A 22,374-nucleotide genomic window follows, 5' to 3' on the forward strand; every position below is an offset into this window, starting at 1 on the left:
ACATAAGTGATACTCACCCTCCACTTTAACGTACAGTTACTATGAGTGAGCTGACGTCTGGTTAGTGGACACAGTATCAGTGACTTGTTAAGTTCATCGTGTGTTAGCTCTAACTCACTGAGCCTCAACCTGTATTGTAAAAGGTTTCATTTAGTAAGTTGCGTGAGAGAATAATGGCCACTGAAATAGTAAACTAAGCTGGTGTCCTAAATTTACCACAGTTAATAACAACAATAGGATAGTTTGCTACAACCCCGATTCCAAAAAAGTTGGGACAAAGTACAAATTGTAAATAAAAACAGAATGCAATAATATACAAATCTCAAAAATTGATATTGTATTCACAATAGAACATAGACAACATATCAAATGTCGAAAGTGAGATATTTTGAAATTTCATGCCAAATATTGGCTCATTTGAAATTTCATGACAGCAACACATCTCAAAAAAGTTGGGACAGGGGCAATAAGAGGCTGGAAAAGTTAAAGGTACAAAAAAGGAACAGCTGGAGGACCAAATTGCAACTCATTCGGTCAATTGGCAATAGGTCATTAACATGACCGGGTATAAAAACAGCATCTTGGAGTGGCAGTGGCTCTCAGAAGTAAAGATGGGAAGAGGATCACCAATCCCCCTAATTCTGCGCCGACAAATAGTGGAGCAATATCAGAAAGGAGTTTGACGGTGTAAAATTGCAAAGAGTTTGAACATATCATCATCTACAGTGCATAATATCATCAAAAGATTCAGAGAATCTGGAAGAATCTCTGTGCGTAAGGGTCAAGGCCGGAAAACCATACTGGGTGCCCGTGATCTTCGGGTCCTTAGATGGCACTGCATCACATACAGGCATGCTTCTGTATTGGAAATCACAAAATGGGCTCAGGAATATTTCCAGAGAACATTATCTGTGAACACAATTCACCGTGCCATCCGCTGTTGCCAGCTAAAACTCTATAGTTCAAAGAAGAAGCCGTATCTAAACATGATCCAGAAGCGCAGATGTCTTCTCTGGGCCAAGGCTCATTTAAAATGGACTGTGGCAAAGTAGAAAACTGTTCTGTGGTCAGACGAATCAAAATTTGAAGTTCTTTATGGAAATCAGGGATGCCGTGTCATTCGGACTAAAGAGGAGAAGGACGACCCAAGTTGTTATCAGCGCTCAGTTCAGAAGCCTGCATCTCTGATGGTATGGGGTTGTATTAGTGCATGTGGCATGGGCAGCTTACACATCTGGAAAGACACCATCAATGCTGAGAGGTATATCCAGGTTCTAGAGCAACATATGCTCCCATCCAGACGACGTCTCTTTCAGGGAAGACCTTGCATTTTCCAACATGACAATGTCAAACCACATACTACATCAATTACAGCATCATGGCTGCGTAGAAGAAGGGTCCGGGTACTGAACTGGCCAGCCTGCAGTCCAGATCTTTCACCCATAGAAAACATTTGGCGCATCATAAAAGGGAAGATATGACAAAAAAGACCTAAGACAGTTGAGCAACTAGAATCCTACATTAGACAAGAATGGGTTAACATTCCTATCCCTAAACTTGAGCAACTTGTCTCCTCAGTCCCCCGATGTTTACAGACTGTTGTAAAGAGAAAAGGGGATGTCTCACAGTGGTAAACATGGCCTTGTCCCAACTTTTTTGAGATGTGTTGTTGTCATTAAATTTAAAATCACCTAATTTTTCTCTTTAAATGATACATTTTCTCAGTTTAAACATTTGATATGTCATCTATGTTCTATTCTGAATAAAATATGGAATTTTGAAACTTCCACATCATTGCATTCTGTTTTTATTTACAATTTGTACTTTGTCCCAACTTTTTTGGAATCGGGGTTGTAGACTCTTCATTTGTTAGACTGAGCTTGAAACTGGTTCATTTCTATGGCCATAACATAAAGAGGTCCTTTTCACTTTGGTCCAGAGAAAGGGTGATCATGTCCTACTGGCTCATGTGGCACTGCTGAGCTGGTCACTTTCTTCTTCAAGTTGTTCTCCAAGGATATGCTTGACTTGGTCCAGAGATTCTGCCTGACGAATCTGCTCCATCTTCACCTGAAAACATGACAGCAGCTTACATGCTTATGTGGAAAACTGCTAACCTTTGCAGGCAGAATATTCACTGCATGCCAAGTCAAATGCCAAATTTTTTTTTGCCCCAACTTTTCCCTGACTTTCACAGACTAAAAAGCTGCATTTCCATAATCTATAATGAACAGCCACAGTATTTTAATTGCATCAGTTTGTTAGCTTTATTTACTATGTCACAGACATTTTCAGTACAATACATAAAGTTTTCACTGATTAAACATAGTGAAATAACCCAGTCATTAAATAATATTGGCTGGCGTTGAGTGGTATATTAGATATATTCCATTCGTCTTCGACTCGTTCAATACTAAGCTAGTTGAATGGAATATATCTGATATACCATAAAAAAAAAGGCAGCAAATATTATTATTATACAACCCCAATTCCAAAAAATTTGGGACACTGTGTAAAACATAAATAAAAAACAGAACATGAAGATTCGCAAATCATGGAAACCCTATATTTCATTGAAAATAGTACAAAGACAACATATCAAATGTTGAAACCCGAGAAACTTTGTTTTTTGAAAAATATATGCTCATTTTGAATTTGATGTCAGCAACACGTTTCAGAAAAGTTGGGACGGGGCAACAAAAGACTGAAAAAGTTGTGTAATGCAAAAAAAAAAAAAAGCTAATTTGGTTAATTGGTAACAGGTCAGTAACATGACTGGGTATAAAAAGAGCATCCCAGAGAGGCAGAGTCTCTCAGAAGTAAAGATGGGGAGGGGTTCATCGCTCTGTGAAAGACTGCATGGGCAAACAGCGCAACAATTTAATAATAACGTTCCTCAATGTAAAATTGCAAAGAATTTGGGGATCACATCATCTATGGTCCACAATATCATGAAAAGATTCAGAGAATCTGGAGAAATCTCTGTATGCAAGAGACAAGGCTGAAAACTGACAATGGATGCCTGTGATCTTCAGGCCCTCAGGCAACACTGCGTTAAAAGCAGACACGTGTCTGTAGTGGAAATCACTGTATGGGCTCAGGAACACTTCAGAAAACCATCGTCTGTTAAAACAGTTCTTTACTGCATCCACAAATGCAAGTTAAAACCAGATATAAACAATATCCAGAAACACCGCCACCTTCTCTTGGCCTAAGCTCTTATGATGGACTGAGGCGAAGTGGAAAATTGTCCCAAGGTCTGATGAATCAAAAGTAGAAATTTTTATTACAAATCATGGACACCACGTCCTCCAGGCTAAAGAGGAGAGGGACCATCTGGCTTGTTATCAGTGCACAGTTCAAAAGCCAGCATCTGTGATGGTATGAGGGGGCATTAGAGTGCATGACATGGGTAGCTTGTACATCTGGGAAGGCATCATTAATGCTGAATGATATATACACATTCCAGAGCAATATGCTGCCATCCAGACAAAATCTTTTTTCAGGGAAGGCCTTCCTTCTTTCAGCAAGACAATGCCAAACTGCTTTCTGCACATATTAAAACTGCATAGCTCCATCATAAAAGAGTCCGGGTGCTAAACTGGCCTGCCTGCAGTCCAGCCCTGTCTCCCATTTTAAACATTTGGTGCATTACGGAGCACAAAATATGACAAAGGAGACCCCAAACTGTTGAGTAAATGAAATTGTATATCAGGCAAGAATGGAACATTTCTCTTTCAAAACTACAGCAATTGGTCTCATCCGTTCCCAAACATTTACAGAGTGGTGTTAAAAGTAGCGGTGATGCAACACAGTGGTAAACATGCCCCTGTCCCAACTTTTTTGAAAAGTGTTGCGGACAACAAATTCAAAATGAGCATATATTTTTCAAAAAACATTAAAATTTCTCAGTTTCAACATTTGATATGTTGTCTTTGTACTATTTTCAATGAAATATAGGATTTCCATGAATTGCAAATTAGCGCATTCTGTTTTTATTTACAGTTTATACAGTGTCCCAGCTTTTTGGAATTGGGGTTGTACATACACATTCCTTTCGGGTGCTCAACGTGTCTTTCTCTTTCAAAATTCTCTCAAACTCTTCCGTATTTAACAAAGCAAACTTGGCAGCCATGTTTGTTTACAAATTGTCACAGTTGCTCGCTAGTGTGGAAGTTTTACGTCTCTGATGTGTGACGTCATGTTGCCTTGACAACCATGCAATATCAAACCATACTCAACACTCATTCTCCATTGGGTAGAGTGACGTAATACACGTAGGATAAACGATATGCTAACAATATTGCATATTATCAAACCAGATCAATGAAACCCGCTAGAAGGGAATAGAACATTTTTATTCCATCGAAAAAGTGTCCTGTATGTAAAATAATGCATAGAAAATATTACATTTTGATAAACAGCAACATATTTGAACATGCTACAAACAAAGTTCCCTGATATTTCATGTCTGGAATAGACTTTGAAATTCCATGACTTATGGGATCCCCGTTAACCCTCATCCTACCATGCTATTTTACACCTTAATCTTACCATGTGGGGTCCGTTTGGACCCCAATACTTTTCTTTAAAATTAAAGCTTATAAAGACAAAATCACCAGATACGTTTTGTTCAGAACATCTTGTATTAATAACAGCAATACATTAAAGGGCCCAAGGCATAAAGAACACACTTAACCTTCATCCTACCAGCCAATTTTACATACACAAACTACCAGGCGGGGTCCGTATGGAGCCCAGGAGGGAATACCTTGAAATCAATGCAGTAAGAACCAATTCAATGCAGCAAACAGACATAACTTTATTGAAGAACAAAATCCACTATGGCTGAATATCAGTGATGTATTATAAATGCAATAACATTGCAATAATATTGCAATAACTAGCATACATGTAGCAAATTATAGCGCCACAAAAAAAAATTGGCATTATATACATGATTTTTGCAGCTCATGCAGCTGTAAAACATTCTGGATTACAACTTAGGTCTTTTCTTACAGAATTTAAAACAAAAAAGTAATTGTAAAATAATTTAGGGCTTTTGTTTTGCAGCCTGTGCTTATTGCAGCAGTGGGGTCCACACGGACCCCAAGAAGGAATGCCTTGGTAGTTTCATTATGGAACATAAAAGAAATAAAAGAAGTTAACTTTCAGTGTGCTATTCAATTATAAAATGAAAGACAGATAAACTTTACTCTGGGGTCCGGTTGGACCCCAGTAACAAATTAATTATACCTTCACAATGCAAAAAGCTGATCTTCCGGTGCTTTAGTGTTTTAATTAAGACATAAATTCCGACAAATTCATAAAACGGTGAGGCAGTATGTCACATATTTTTAAAATGGCAAACAAACATATAGGTGCGGGGTCCAGATGGACCCCACTTGGTAGGATGAAGGTTAATGGTTCAAACAGCCAGTAGGTAGACCCAAGCTAGTGACAATCCACTGAATGCACACTGCACGTTTGATCACTCTTGCACTAAAGATATGAACTTGGAATAGGAGCACATGGCACAGGGTGCCATTTTCAATCGGGCCTCACATTAGCTTGTTAGCTAGCTAGGTAATCTTAGCTGGACACTTTCTTGATAACGCATGTTTGTTTTTGATAGCCAGAAAGCTACCCAAGTTCAAACAGTGTATAAACCATAAACTATTAATTGCTAGTGTTCGCTTAGCAAAGCAAAATAGAATAGAACAGGTTGTTGATGTTTCAGGTTTAAATCAAAGCACTTGCATGTGAACACCTGCCCAAATGAGCACACGTTAGGTCTGTGTACCTGTAGTGACTGTGAGAGCTGCACAAAATCCCTCTGTACAGCCTGGCTGGTGTCCAACTGACTGCGCAGACTGATCACCTGACTGCGCAGCTCTAAACACTGATCCTGCAGCACTGACTGAGAAAAAGAGAGAGACGATTTGTGAGAGCCAAATCAAGACGCTTTGTTACATGCAACAACAGCAGCAAGACATTTATTTACTGTAATACACACATATGTAAAGTTACTGACTCAAAAAATAAATTAAAAAAAGCGCATAATTTCATCCATCTGTAACTTTGGTCAGAATGGAAGGATGAGACATAGTACACTGTTGTTCCATTCGTGATACATTTTCTTTTTATATTCAACACAAACATTTACAATCTAGACTAAATAAATAAATCCAAAAGTTGTTTGAAGCATTTGGGGGAAAACTATTCATTATTAAATATACTGCTGCAATGTTCCGTATACAGTTTCTATATCCAGACGTTTTCCAAATCTGATTTAAGATGCAAATTTTTTTGATAATATTGTGCTTTTAAAATTTAAAACACAAATTATATCACAATATACTCTGAGATATCACAGACATTGTAAAATGTTTTTCAAAAACTTTTTTTTTTATATAATTACAAACTGATTAAAGGCACTTTTAATAGATTGACGATTTTAGCATATATTCTTAAAAAACTGTGAAATGGCTTAAAAATATGTGGGAAAAAAGGGGGTGGGGGTCGTTACAGGTTTTTTTTTTTCCCCTCCTTATTTAACCTGCGCTGTAAAAATTTTAGGCACATTAAATTAAAATATATAAATAAGTTTTGTTATAAATAAAAAAAAAAAGTAGAGTATATGTTTGGAGGGAGCAGATGAGTGGAGAGCTGGTGGAGATATTAATCACATGCAAATACTACATACACACAAGCCAGTGGGCGGCATGGTGGTGTAGTGGTTAATACTGTCGCCTCACAGCAAGAAGGTTCTGGGTTTGAGCCCAGCGGCTGACAGAGGGCCTTTCAGTGTGGCGTTTGCATGTTCTCCCCCTTTCCTCCTCTCACTTCTTTTCGGTCTGGGTTTCCTCTGGCTTCCCCCACAGTTCAAAAGACATGCAATTAGGTTAACGTGGGGTGGCCATGGCCGAAGGTTGGGCTGAAGTGCCCTTGAGCAAGGCACCTAACCCCCAACTGCTCCCCAGGCGCTGCAGCATGGCTGCCCACTTCTCTGGGTATGTGTGCGTGTTCACTGCTTCAGATGGGTTAAATGCAGAAACAAATTTCACTGTGCTTGAGTGTGCATGTGACAAATAAAGGCTTCTTCTTCTTAATACCTTCTCGTGGTTCTGGGTCTTGCTGTCTCTCTGGAGATGCGACAGTGCCACCCGGAGGCCTTGCAGCTCAGTGCGACATTCCTGCAGCTCGCCCTCCAACTTAAAAATCAGACACGCGATTAACATATGAACCTCTTCATCTCATTATTATTTTAATACACTGGAATACAGGGAATCATTTGGAAAAAAGAATCAAAACACATACATGTATATTAGACTGGTACCAAAATTCAAAAAAGTGCTTATTTAAGAAGTTAAAGGCATTTTTGAGACAAAGTCGGCAAACAGTCTTATTTTGTCAATTTGGGTGTGCCGAATTCAAATCTGCAATATGCCGAGCTCTATCTGACCTCTGTTGACCTCTAGAGGTCATTGAACTTTGGGCCTGTAAACTTCTCAGCTGAACCCAGTTTCTCAGCTTTCGAAGGAATGAAATGTACTAAAATGATTAATGAAGTTAGCAAATGGCCTTGTTCGTTAAATGTTTGGGTGCTGAATTCATTTTTCATTTGTAAAACGACATATGACCTCTGATAACCTCAAGGTCATTAAACTTGGCCTATTGAGGTATTTCACTCACGTGACCAAGTCATGTGACGCTGCCATTTTGGACGGCACGGCTCGAATCAGTTTGAATGCGAGGAAGGCGACAAACGAAAAACATAAAAGAAAAAGGAGCGAGATGCAGAAAACACCTTCACTATCCAGCGACGTAGGGCATTTACAGGGCGAGCAGAGGGAGAGGTATTTGCAAAAATTGAGGTTAGCAGGCTTAGAGAACAACGTTTACCTGCTTCCACCAGGATTATTCACTGACAGCTAAGATTTGTTCACATTTTCATTTACTTTCGGTCCTCAGGATAAACAAAATGTTATTAAATGTCATTGAAATAACTTCTTAGTCTGTTGAGACATGGCCCGTTATAATTTTTTCCTTTACTGTATTTACTAGTTTACTGAGCGCGCTCCGGGGCGGGCTGGCTGGCCAGCTAGCGCTCTGGGGCCGGCCGGCTCAGTAAACTAGTAAATCCAGTAAAGGAAAAACTTGAGACTGAAAGGTTTTAACAGTCATCCAAATGACTGAATGTAAACATTGCTACAGTAACATACCAGATACTGTTGTTGACATTAGCTAGCTTGCCGTCCAAAATGGCGGACACCGGGGCGTCACGTGACCCTGTGACGTCAGGTGAAATACCTCAATAGGCCTATGCATTTAACGGCATTTTTAAACTGACTTTACTCCCCCAAAAAGAATATGAACAGACAAAAAACAAATAGAAAGGAACAAATACAACATTAAATGCCAGTCCATGTACATGTGACTTACTTTTCACAATGAGAATGCCTAGGCGATCACCTTACATAACATTGCATTACATTTAGCGGTTATTGTTTATACAAAGCTACTGAAAAAAGGACAGATTCAGCAGCATACAAAATGTGGGGGCGTACAGGGTATACAGGTTAATCAGGGTTAGGATATATGAGAGTTTTTTTCTTTGTTGTTTGTTTTTTGTTTTGTTTTAAACGGGGTAAAGCCTTTACAAAAAACAAACAACAAAGAAAAAAACTCTCATATATACTAACCCTGATTAACCTGTATACCCTGTATGCCCCCACATTTTGTACGCTGCTGAATCTGTCCTTTTTTCAGTAGCTTTGTATAAACAATAACCGCTAAATGTAATGCAATGTTATGTAAGGTGATCGCCTAGGCATTCTCACTGTGAAAAGTAAGTCACATGTACAGTGGCGCTTGAAAGTTTGTGAACCCTTTAGAATTTTCTATATTTCTGCATAAATATGACCTAAAACATCATCAGATTTTCACACAAGTCCTAAAAGTAGATAAAGAGAACCCAGTTAAACAAATGAGACAAAAATATTATACTTGGTCATTTATTTAGTGAGGAAAATGATCCAATATTACATATCTGCGAGTGGCAAAAGTATGTGAACCTCTAGGATTAGCAGGTAATTTGAAGGTGAAATTAGAGTCAGGTGTTTTCAATCAATGGGATGACAATCAGGCGTGAGTGGGCACCCTGTTTTATTTAAAGAACAGGGATCTATCAAAATCTGATCTTCACAATACATGTTTGTGGAAGTGTGTCATGGCACGAACAAAGGAGATTTCTGAGGACCTCAGAAAAAGCATTGTTGATGCTCATCAGGCTGGAAAAGGTTACAAAAGCATCTCTAAAGAGTTTGGACTCCACCAATCCACAGTCAGACAGATTGTGTACAAATGGAGGAAAATCAAGACCATTGTTACCCTCCCCAGGAGTGGTCGACCAACAAAGATCACTCCAAGAGCAAGGCGTGCAATAGTCGGCAAGGTCACAAAGGACCCCAGGGTAACTTCTAAGCAACTGAAGGCCTCTCTCACATTGGCTAATGTTAATGGTCATGAGTCCACCATCAGGAGAACACTGAACAACAAATGGTGTGCATGGCAGGGTTGCAAGGAGAAAGCCACTGCTCTCCAAAAAGAACATTGCTGCTCATCTTCAGTTTGCTAAAGATCACGTGGACAAGCCAGAAGGTTATTGGAAAGTGTTTTGTGGATGGATGAGACCAAAATAGAACTTTTTGGTTTAAATGAGAAATGTTATGTTTGGAGAAAGGAAAACACTGCATTCTAGCACAAGAACCTTATCCCATCTGTGAAACATGGTGGTGGTAGTATCATGGCTTGGGCCTCTTTTGCTGCATCTGGGCCAGGATGGCTTGCCATCATTGATGGAACAATGAATTCTGAATTATACCAGCGAATTCTAAAGGAAAATGTCAGGACATCTGTCCATGAACTGAATCTCAAGAGAAGGCGGGTCATGCAGCAAGACAACGACCCTAAGCACACAAGTCGTTCTACCAAAGAATGGTTAAAGAAGAATAAAGTTAATGTTTTGGAATGGCCAAGTCAAAGTCCTGCCCTTAATCCAATCGAAATGCTGTGGAAGGACCTGAAGTGAGCAGTTCATGTGAGGAAACCCACCAACATCCCAGAGTTGAAGCTGTTCTGTACGGAGGAACGGGCTGAAATTCCTCCAAGCCGGTGTGCAGGACTGATCAACAGTTACCGGAAACGTCTAGTTGCAGTTATTGCTGCACAAGGGGGTCACACCAGATACTGAAAGCAAAGGTTCACATACTTTTGCCACTCACAGATATGCAATATTGGATCATTTTCCTCAATAAATAAATGACCAAGTATAATATTTTTGTCTCATTTGTTTAACTGGGTTCTCTTTATCTACTTTTAGGACTTGTGTGAAAATCTGATGACGTTTTAGGTCATATTTATGTTGAAATATAGAAAATTCTAAAGGGTTCACAAACTTCCAAGCACCACTGTACATGGACTGGCATTTAATGTTGTATTTGTTCCTTTCTATTTGTTTTTTGTCTGTTCATTATTCTTTTTGGGGGAGTAAAGTCAGTTTAAAAATGCCGTTAAATGCATAGGCCTATAGGCCAAGTTTAATGACCTTGCGGTTATCAGAGGTCATATGTCGTTTTACAAATGAAAAATGAATTCAGCACCCAAACATTTAACAAACAAGGCCATTTGCTAACTTCATTAATCATTTTAGTACATTTCATTCCTTAGAAAGCTGAGAAACTGGGTTCAGCTGAGACATTTACAGGCCCAAAGTTCAATGACTTCTAGAGGTCAACAGAGGTCAGATAGAGCTCGGCATATTGCAGATTTGAATTCGGCACACCCAAATTGACAAAATAAGACTGTTTGCCGACTTTGTCTCAAAAATGCCTTTGGGTGTCACAATTCTGGATTTTGGTACCAGTCTATATATATTTATTTGTTTTTGACTGAGTATTTTGATCTCAATCTCTAACCATGACATCACAAGTTCAGAAGTTTGTTTTTATTTCTGCAAGGCATATCATGACATGATCACCTGAAACAGTAAAATCTGAATGTCTAATTTTTGTTCATCTACTATAGCCCTACCATGGTGTTCTGTCTTTGTAACACTCACACACACACCTTCTCTTTTTCGCTTTGGATGCGGTCGGTCTCTGTTTTAAGGCTGGAGAACTGGACTGAGAAATACAAAAAACGCACACACATCATATTTACACCACGTCATGACGTTCTTTATGAGGAATAGCCATCGTTTCTTCTGGACATGTACTGCAAAATTTTAAAGATGGATTCAACTCACCCTCCAGGACCTCTGAAGGAGCAGAGAAAGAGCAACACGTTATTACAAGCACCAGTTAAACACACACCAGGGAAAAAAAAAAAAAGCACTCAATAAGCAGAAGGCATCAGAAACAAATAAACATACTAACCGCTCTCTTCTGTCCGCATCTCCAGCTGTTCCCTTAAGTTCACTATTTCAATACGCAGCCTCTCTTCCGTGTGTGCTCCCTACACAGAGACAGGCTGATTAAAAATTAATCTTGGAAACACACACACACAGGACACACACACAAAGAAACATGCTACCTGTAGAGTAAACAGCTCTGGGTGTTCCTCTCCAGCTGTGTTCCCTTCCACCTCTCCCCCTTTCAGCCTTGACAGTTCACTACATACTCTCCTCTGAGACAGAGACAGCTCTTTCTGCACACAGGAAGACCACTTTCACCATACATGCATAAACATGCTAGATTTTTTGTAACTCACTCTAGATAAGAGAATCTTCCAAATCACTAAATCTAAAAGGACCATTTTGCTCACCGTTTTCAGCCATCCTTACTCACCAATCTGCTCTGTACAGCGTTCTGTGATTGGCTGAAAGATTTCTGCAGCTCTTGGAGGAGAGTCTCCGAGGTCTGCACCTGGGACTGGAGCACTGCCACCTGTGTATCACACACATTCATGCGCATCTTATTCACAAACTAACAATTTCTACCCGATTCGGAGCAGAACCTTGAATTTAGGCCCAACCTGAGACCGTTGATCAGAATTTTTTTAGTCTCATCCACAATATCCAAATGTGCAGATGAGTCAAAATGTGAATCACTACTACTTAAATACATATTTGCCACACTCTATTAAGAAAGGTGGGGCTGAAACCATGCACATTTTATTACGTCATAAAATATACCAGCCATTCCTGTTTTACTAATGCAAACGCAGGCAGTGATAATTATTACTAGAGATTACATTAAACCATGCGCAGCATTATCAAGCAGCGATGTGTCATTCACAAACTAGTCGAATCTTTGACCTGACTCATTTAAGTGAACATGTGAGTGTAATTTCCAATTTAGGAAAAAATTTAATTATCTTAAAACAATCTGAAGGACTTAATTATATAACAGATATTAAATCTATTTAGCATAAATATGGACGTGATTATAGGAAATCATACACGCAGACTGGTTGAAAAATTCGAACTATTTCTCAATAATCACCTCAAGAGACTTGGCAAAATGGCGGCCGATCGCTTCGTCACCGTAAGTGAGGAAGAATTACAAATTATGAAAGAAAATGCTGTTCCTAAAAGCACTAAAGATGCTACGAAGCTGGGTCTAAAACTATTCAAAGGTAAGGTGGAATTGTGATTTATTTTATCGATTTCAAAACAAAGTATTTTATGACTCGGCGTAGATAAGTGACAAGTTTGTGCTGCACCTTTAAGCGGACATTTGCATTCCGCTTTTGAAGATGGAAATAAATTTTTTTTAATACTTTTTTTTTTTTTATAAAATCACCTGTGTATTTATATTAAAACAATTATCCACCTCAGGTTCAGTGAATATCGGTGAAGAATAACCTTGACGACTTCTCAGTAATTATTCACCATTATTCACTTCACCTTCGGCAAATAATTGTTAAATACAACAACCATCATTCTATCCACATTCACTGGATATGAGCAATCACATGCTCTGATTGGCTACTCTACTACTAGGCTATCAGCTCATATACCATGAGAAGAGAAAAACAAAATGGCGGCACGTGTTGCTAAACAAACCGAGGACGAAATAAAAACTACTCGAAAGCAAAACCCCAAAAAAGGCAAAAACAAGCAACAAACAGCTATAGAATAAAAGTATCTTTTTTTTTCCAAGAATTATTATTGCTGCATTTTTCACAAATTGCTCCTGTCATTTCGCCAGTTTGTTTACATTCTTCATCTTTAAGCATTAAAATTTGTTGAATTTTTTTAGACTGGTTCAAGAGCTCAAAGAAGTTTGAAAATTACATAATTGAAATGTCCAAGGAAGAATTAAATAAAATGTCTAAAGCTAAAACCTCACTCACAACCTGCTGTAAGCGTTTGACATGCACAGGTCGCAGGGTTTGGTAGCTCGCAGCCGTGCCGCAGTGAACCCGGGGGAAGTTTGGGGGAGGAGTACAGGCAAAATACTTGTCAAGTACAGGTTGCACACCTGACTTTCTCGAGGCATGGGGAAAATTGCGCCGTTAGCCCGTGGAAAGCGCGTGTCTGACGCACGTGATCAGTGTGTGTGCGAGACTTGCATTTTACCAGTTTCCTGCGCTACGAGTTCGTACTGCACTTGTGAAGCATGTGATTAGCACGTTACAATCACTCACAACTTGCGTGTGATGCAAGCCAGGAGTGGGTATAAAACCAGCATGTCTGCAGTGTTCTGCATCTGTCTTTCGACTGAAGAACACGATATTTTGTGGGAAAAATTTTCAGTTTAAAGTTTAGAAAATGGGACCCAAGAAGAAGCAAACAAAAGTGAAGTAACCCAGCCTGAAACAGCAGAGGGGGAGGAGGAGGAAGAATTTGATGATGATGATGGTAGCAGCACCAGCAAGCCCTGCACGGACAGGGAGAAGTACGTATGCTGTGCCTTCAAGCCGGCAGAAGGCCCAGCACCCCACCAGAGATATTTTCACAGGTAAATACACACGCTTTAAACATTCATTTCAATATCTATATGCTTATGTAATTAATATTATATATGCTGATTTTCATGCATGTTTCAGCTAATGACGCCCAGAAGTGAGGACATTGCAATCCCATCATCGCTGTCAGGCCATTGTGCCATGCTCAGTGATGAGGACAAGGACATCCTGACACCCCGTCCCACCACTCAGCAGGAGTAAGAGCAGGACAGCAGCTCAGAGTCAAAGTGTGTTTCAGTGCTCAAACTGTTGGGCTATTTAGTTGGGATTTTTTACAATGTAATAAAATGCGTTATTCCCTTATACTCACGTTTTATTATTTGATTTTTGCATGGTAAATTAACATATACTCAAATAAAAACAGCAAATGAGGTGGTCTTCTTCCCTTCTACAATGCTACACGCTACATGATCGGTTCCTTCCCAATATATATACCCAGAGTCTTGCCCCTCGTGTCGCGTGCGCTGCGTGCAGGTCGCGTGTGCTGTGTGCAGGCCACACATAAGGGTAGAAAGTGAGATGTACTTCTGTCTTGCGGGCCGCACAAATAGCAAGCGTGGAATACTTGTGTAGTACTTCTGAAGGCCTCTGCATGCTCTTGCGACAAGGCTTTCGCAGACAGCTTTTCGCAGACAGTTGTAACTTATTGTTGAGCGGGGAGTAATAGGCGTGCGCGATGTTATTCACCGGCACAACGCAAGGGGGCGCGAAGTCGTGAAATCGCTAGGAGTAGTTGGTGGGTGTGGTTAGTGGAGTGTTTATCCTCCGGTTACTTATAATGACTAGAACTGGAGTCGTATAGATGTACGTACTTCCTCACTTCCTCGATCAACCGCTCTTCGTGCTGCTCCATCTTCGCTCATGTTTTTAAAAATGGCGGTCATGAAAACAAAACAAACCGGGAAAGTAGGGAAGCGGAAGTGCGTGTACAGCGGATGTAGAGTGGACCAATCAGAGCCCTCTTGTCTGCTACGCTGTCTGCGGTGGTCACAATTTTTGGGAGGTGCACGCAGAGCGTCTGCGAAGGGGGGGGGCTTCGCAGACGCCATCTGCGACGCCATCTGCGAGGACTGGGTTGTCAGCATAAATTGGCCTTCAGGTACGTCACTCATACAATGACCATGCGTCACTCATGCGTCTTACTGTCATTGCAAAAAGCCCCTACTAGCCGTGCTGCTGACTTGGTTCAGGCGTACAAAAGGAGTACGGGTCCTGTACGTAGCGTTTGCGTTCTTGATTTGTCGCAAGACCTGTAGAATTTGCATATGCAGGACCAAAAGTCTCCACGGGCAGTCTACGACCTTCTACGGCGCCGAACACACGCAAGTGTCGCGCAAGTCTCAAGCATGGTTTTGCCAAATTTTTTACCGTAGACCACCCGTAGCAGCACGTACAGCAGGTTGTGAGTGAGGCTCAAGACAGCAAGACGGCACTTTCTACAAAAAAACAACACTAAAGTTAACTCGTGCAGCCATCGATAGGTTAAGAAGTCCGCTTAAGTGGGAATGATTTTGTTGGATGTTTTGTATTAAGTTTTTAATCGAATTTTCAAAAAAAAAAAAAAAAGCTCCATTTCTCAAAGTCCAGTGAATGTGGAATAACTGTTTTATTCCATCCACAATCTCATTGTACATGGCTTATGGCTATCAGCTCATGCACAACTCGTTTTCGTGGAATAACTTAATTATACACTGTGTCCAGGTTTTAAATGTCGCCGTCATTTTTTCATATTTCTTCCTATGACTTAATCCGGAAACTTACTCTGGAGAGTCAACATTTCTCTCCAAAGTCATACGAGAGTCAACATTTCTCTACCTGATTCTGGGTTTCTGTTGTCTGAGTGTCCAGCTCTTTCTCAAGTTGTGCCTTCTGCTCCCTCAACTGGGTCAATTCTTCCTCAAGTTCTGCCACCTGATAATCACAATAACAGCGAAGAGCAAAAAGTGAACCACATCTACACAGTGACCAGGTATTATTATGCCAAGTATCGGACATTAGGAGCAACATATTTACCGAAGATTTGAGCTCCATACTGAAACAAACCCACAGAAGTGAAAAGCAGAAAGTAATGTCTCAGTAATAACCAGTCTCAGCAGTTCTCATATTTACACAACACTCCTTGTCTTTACTAAAAACACAGCACCTCATAGACTTAGTACAGAAACACAGAGCTGCACAGCTATAAGCGTTGAGCAAACAGTAAAAACTTCATTCCTGTGGACTTAACAGACAAACTCATTCTGAGAAAGAAAAACCCAGCACTTCCCTGTATTTGCTGCTGAATATGCAGCCGCTTGTGAAATTCAAGCACAGCACCGCTGACCTAGCTTCAGACTGATGATGGCCTGAAAAAACTAACCGAATTTGACATCAATATAGCCTCCTTGTTTTCCAAAACAACATGTTTTAGTCCTCTTACACATCAGCAATTTGCCAATGATTACACTAAAAAAAAAAAGTGACCGCCTACTTTTTAATCAGTTTATAGTTAAGCTTACTGTTGCAGAACAGTTTAGTTCCTGTTACCATTTACGTTAACACAGCTACAAACCAGCTTCTCCTTTTTCACTCTCCCAAAGTCTGATCATTCCGACGTCAACACTGGCATCAGAATAATGGTTACATAACCATAAGGTCATGCATGTTATCAGTATGAACAGCTGCTTACGACATGACTACGGCTGATGCATTGATACAACTGCTCCATAGACGTTGTACTGGAGAACGTGTCAAAGTACTGAACACTATTGTTCACTATGAAAGAACTAACTCTTGTAAAAAGCTGCTGTACTGACTTGTGCTTGGAGTCCATCCCAATCTGTGTGTGTGACCAGCCGGTGTCCTGGTGGGGGCAGGTAGATTGCTTCAGGCACCAAAGTTCCTGTTGAAACCAGGGAAGCGGTGTCGTCCTGAGGGGGCATGCGCCGGGGCAGGGACGGTGTGTCCAGAGAGAAGCAGGACAGAGAGGACGAGTCACACTGCTGTGTGTAGAATCCCTCCATATGGAGCTCTGTCCTTTCGGCATCAGAGGGATCACCCAGCAGCTCCTGAGAGTCCCTGTCTCCCGCCGCACACTCCGAGGACTCGTTCTTCAGTCTCTCGCGAGGTGGAGAGACGCTCTCTATCCTTCCTTTCTTTATGCTGTCCTACAGTTGAATGGGTTCAAGTAAAGAAAATAGACAGACTGTCGGGTTACGCAAAGTGCTGGCAGCAGCAAAGCTGTATTAGCAGTATTACAACCAAAAGTGACAGTATGAACTGAATAGAGAAATACGCCAGAGGTTTTCAATCTGTTGCACACACACGATAAACACAACAGGAGTTGCCACAAACAAGAATTTCAACATGTACTGAGGAAAGAACAGAAAACTACTTGACCCATGCTTTATATGGTAATCCAACAGCAGTTGTTGATAAATACTTATGCAAAAATATATTTAAGAACAAAAAAAAACACATCTTTATGGATTCTCGATTGAAAGGTATTTAGAAATAAAAGTTCTAAATGTGTATAATTCATCCTCTTTTGAAATGGGACTAGAATTACTTTTCACTGTATTGCTTCATTGTTGAAACAGACGTATTAACAGGTAATGGTTCTAGTGTTTTATCCATGGTGCATAGAATTTTGAAACAAAATAAATATATTTACACTTACACATTATAAATAAGGTTGAAGTAAAGAGGTTTTTTTTTTTTTACTCTAATTCAGTGAAATCACAACTTTTGGAAATTGCATACACACTACAGATCCAGATCATGTTGAAAAACACTGGAATATTTCTTTAACATGAGAAGGTACTTTTAAGCATTCCACTTTTACGTCATGCCCTGCTCACACAAAAACTCCTCTTCGCCACTCACACATATACACACACACACCCTGTTTTCTGGACTGAACCCTGCTCTCCTCCACTGAGCACGCTCTGACTGTAGGGCAGATATTCTGGCTTCATACTGAGAGGCTGTTTCTGAGAAAGGAAGGAGGAAAACTAAAGTCAGAGAGAAACTTGGTGCTTATTTGTACAGCGAAACCAGAAAATCTGCTGAAATTTCCCTTTCACTTTCTCTTCTGCTCCTCACCTCTCATGGCCTCATGGAGTGACTCTATCTCCTGGTCACACTGTCTCTGCAGATCCTGTAACTCCTCCTGTTTACTCAGCTCACAGATCTTTGCCACTCCCTGCCAGTGCTCCAACTGTGCTCGGCACTCGAGCAGCTGGAGCTGTATATTCACTTCATCTTCAGGCAAGGCTGATGAGATAGATAAATAAATAAATAAATAAATAAATAAATAAATAGAGAGACAGACAAGGTTGCAGACTGACCCTGCCCATGTACCTCCCTGACACCTTTGATATGCATTTTAACTGGGATGGATACGTGGGATTTAACATTGTCTTAAGCAGGCAAGCAAAAGGTGCACTTCAAAAAGTTCTCGGCTTCACCCAGAAAACCTCAGATTGTTCTTGCGTTATTTTTCAATATAGTCTCCTTCAACTTCAATTCCACTGATGTTCAAGCTTCGCTATCCCTTTGTGGAAGGAGGTCACAGATTGAGCCTCCAGATCTTCCTCAACAGCATGGATGACTTCATCATCATAAATCACTCTGAAAATGGCGACCATGCAAGGAAATAGAAGTCAGACTGGGAAACAGATAGCAGTCAGACGGTGCCAGATTGGGGGAGTAAGGTGCATGGGTCAACAGTTCAAAGCTTCTGCTTCTTCTGCCCCTACCACCTGTGTTATGTGGACGGGCGCATTGTCCTGGAGCAATTGTCCAGCACGCCATTACATTTAGCAGACGCTCTTATCCAGATCTACGTACAACAGGACCCTGACACACCCTACCTAGATGCCTTGCTCAAGGGCACTTCATCCATTTCTGCTGGTCCAGGGAATTGAACCAGCGACCTTTTGGTTCCAAAGCTATACCAGCCTCTCAACCGGGATGCCGTCAAAAAATTATATATTCTAACATTGAAATAAATAAAATGAATTAAAATTCCAAAAAACGATAGTTACACTAATGCAGATCATCGCCGCCTCATGCATCATCAAAATCTGTCTCACGGCCCCCTTTCCCATGTCACAACGTCACTGCCGGGGTCAGCGTATGGTCAGCGTGACTGCATGTATTTTATATGGGGATGCCTTGAGAATTTGCATACTTCTGAAGGGTGCCTTGACTGAAAAAAGGTTGAGAAACACTGCTCTATACCACGGCTTCCACGCCAGCTTTTTTCCCCCCCGAAGCTTTCCTCTCCTTTTTTCTTTGATCGTTTCTTTCACTTGAGTTGAGTTTTTGTCCACACTGATACAAGACAAAACAAGAGTGATGCCCCTTGTTTCTGGGTGAGGCCGAGAACTTTTAGGTTTTATGTGCAGGTCACTGCACTGTAAATCGGAGCCAGGACTCCCTAAAGTGAATGACGCGTGAAATGGAATGACGAATGACAGGTAGTAAATTTGAACAATAAATGGTCCCTTGTCATTCAGATTCTTACAAATGGAATAACGATTGAAATCTTTAGTTTTAGACCTCCCTAGGATAAGATAAGTGGGTGCTTGGTGGGATATCAGCTTTTACAAATGGAATGACAGGGTTTCTATATGTATTGACTTACTTTGAGCTAATGTTGTCCGTGATATCACCTTTTACAAATGGAATGATAAGGTTTCTAGGTGGAATGACATACTTTGAGGCAATGTTATCAGTGATATCAAATTAATAAATGGAATGACATTGTTTCTAGGGTTAGGGTTAGGTTATAGGTGATATCACTGATAACATTGCCTCAAAGTATGTCATTCCACCTAAAAACACTGTCATTCCATTTGTAAAAGGGGATATCACTGATAACATTAGCTTAAAGTATGTCATTCCACCTGGAAACGCTGTCATTCCATTTGTAAAAAACAACGTCATTCCATTTCATGAGCTGAAAGCATGTCATTCCACCTACATTTCAATCGTTATTCCATTTATAAGAATCTGAATGACAAGGGACCATTTATTGTTCAAATCACTAGCTGTCATTCGTCATTCCATTTCATTTCATGCGTCATTCACTTTAGGGAGTCCCATCTGAGCTCATCTCTTCAGATCTGCACAAGTCAAAATGAGAAAATAAATGTCTCTGCCTTTGTTTTTCAACACACACACACACACACACACACACACACAATTATAAAAACACTAATAACATAATTGGATTAAAGCAGATTTGTTCTGGTTGAGTTAATCAAAGATGGCATGCAAGTGAAAGACTTGTGAAATTGAAACATCTGTTGGTCACAGAAGAAAAAAAAAAACTTTTCCAGATGCCAAAACAACACCTGGAAATAGTTCATAATGTTTTTGTAAATATAAATGACTAGTGTTACAGCTGTCAAAATGACATATTTCTACCATTTAACACCAAGTACAGCTCCAACTGCTTGTTATGGAGCAAATATTACCAAAAAAAAAAAAAAAAAAAGAGTTAAATTTGAATAATTCATTCTCGACCAAAGACGACAAAGTAACTTTGTTTACAACAATAAGCGCCTTGTTTGTTAGCTACTTAGCTAAGGATAGTTTACATACCAACAGACTGGCTGTCCTCTTTACTCGTCACCTCCATGCTCTAAAACTCTTTAAAAATGACACTTCCGGTCCGTTTCAGCATTATTATTATTCATCTACATGCATTTCCTCTTGCTGCCTGTTAACGCTTAAAGTTCAGCTGGAAAAATAAACCGTATAAAACGAGAAGAAACGTCCATAACTGCAAGTGTTGTATGTCAGGAAACAACTTTCCCCGGTTTAACCCTGCGGAAGTGACGTCACCATCCTTCCTGTAGGCTCGAGCTCGCAGGGAAGATTAGGAAGGGAATGAACCAAGAAGGAGGGCTTAGGTCTTGCTCGTTTAGAGAGCTACTTTATTTCTCAGCGTATTATCTTAGAATATAGATTAAGAAAAGCTATACTAGTGCCAACAGACTAATCTAATCTGTCTAAATATTAACAGCTGAAAAATGCAGGGTCATTCAGACCTTATGCATTGTACACACAGACAGACTAAGGGTAATTTCAACAACAAAGTTCCTGATAATATGTTCAAACTTAAGTGTACAAAGAGAACATTATTACATTACTACCAATCACAATATTCTTAGAAAACAATGAAGGAACTCAATTTATCGACAAAGCAATCTACAAGTTTATTAAGCGGGCGTTCACAATGCGTCGATGATCTTGCAGCAGTTTGTTCCTCACTAAACAAGCAGAAGTCTACAGTGGTGCTTGAAAGTTTGTGAACCCTTTAGAATTTTCGATATTTCGGACCTAAAACATCATCAGGTTTTCACACAAGTCCTAAAAGTAGATCAAGAGAAACCAGTTAAACAAATGAGACAAAAATATTACACTTGGTCGTTTATTTATTGAGGAAAATGATCCAATATGGGCGGCACAGTGGTGCAGTGGTTAGCGCTGTCGCCTCACAGCAAGAAGGTCCTGGGTTCGAGCCCCGGGGCCGGCGAGGGCCTTTCTGTGCGGAGTTTGCATGTTCTCCCCGTGTCCGCGTGGGTTTCCTCCGGGTGCTCCGGTTTCCCCCACAGTCCAAAGACATGCAGGTTAGGTTAACTGGTGACTCTAAATTGACCGTAGGTGTGAATGGTTGTCTGTGTCTATGTGTCAGCCCTGTGATGACCTGGCGACTTGTCCAGGGTGTACCCCGCCTTTCGCCCGTAGTCAGCTGGGATAGGCTCCAGCTTGCCTGCGACCCTGTAGAAGGATAAAGCGGCTAGAGATAATGAGATGAGATGATCCAATATTACATATCTGTGAGTGGCAAAAGTATATGAACCTTATATGTTTTCAATCAATGGGATGACGATCAGGTGTGAGTGGGCGCCCTGTTTTATTTGAAGAACAGGGATCTATCAAAGTCTGATCTTCACAACACGTTTGTGGAAGTGTATCATGGCATGAACAAAGGAGATTTCTGAGGACCTCAGAAAAAGCGTTGTTGATGCTCATCAGGCTGGAAAAGGTTACAAAAGCATCTCTAAAGAGTTTGGACTCCACCAATCCACAGTCAGACAGATTGTGTACAAATGGAGGAAATTCAAGGCCATTGTTACCCTCCCCAGGAGTGGTCTACCAACAAGGATCACTCCAAGAGTAAGGCATGTAATAGTCGGCGAGGTCACAGAGGACCCCAGGGTAACTTCTAAGCAACTGAAGGCCTCTTTCACATTCGCTAATGTTCATGAGTCCACCATCAGGAGAATACTGAACAACAATGGTGTGCATGGCAGGGTTGCAAGGAGGAAGCCACTGCTCTACAAAAAGAACATTCCTGCTTGTCTGCAGTTTGCTAAAGATCACATGGACAAGCCAGAAGGCTAT

General features: G+C 40.5%; 1 protein-coding gene across 1 annotated transcript; it reads right to left on the minus strand.

The window, feature by feature from the left end:
* Positions 1–1,832: 1,832 nt before the first annotated feature.
* Positions 1,833–20,797, minus strand: rabep2 (rabaptin, RAB GTPase binding effector protein 2). Its single transcript, XM_060902667.1, has 13 exons — positions 20,566–20,797; positions 18,058–18,228; positions 17,857–17,945; positions 16,770–17,120; positions 15,790–15,885; positions 11,850–11,948; positions 11,596–11,709; positions 11,439–11,517; positions 11,309–11,320; positions 11,131–11,186; positions 7,116–7,214; positions 5,804–5,920; positions 1,833–2,070 (listed from the first exon to the last, which is right to left on the minus strand). The coding sequence occupies exons 1-13, from the start codon at positions 20,600–20,602 to the stop codon at positions 1,966–1,968; spliced, it is 1,425 nt and encodes a 474-aa protein (XP_060758650.1). The 5' UTR covers positions 20,603–20,797; the 3' UTR covers positions 1,833–1,965.
* Positions 20,798–22,374: the final 1,577 nt, after the last annotated feature.

The sequence above is a fragment of the Neoarius graeffei genome, chromosome 20 (assembly GCF_027579695.1).
Source record: "Neoarius graeffei isolate fNeoGra1 chromosome 20, fNeoGra1.pri, whole genome shotgun sequence".
NCBI lineage: Eukaryota > Metazoa > Chordata > Actinopteri > Siluriformes > Ariidae > Neoarius > Neoarius graeffei.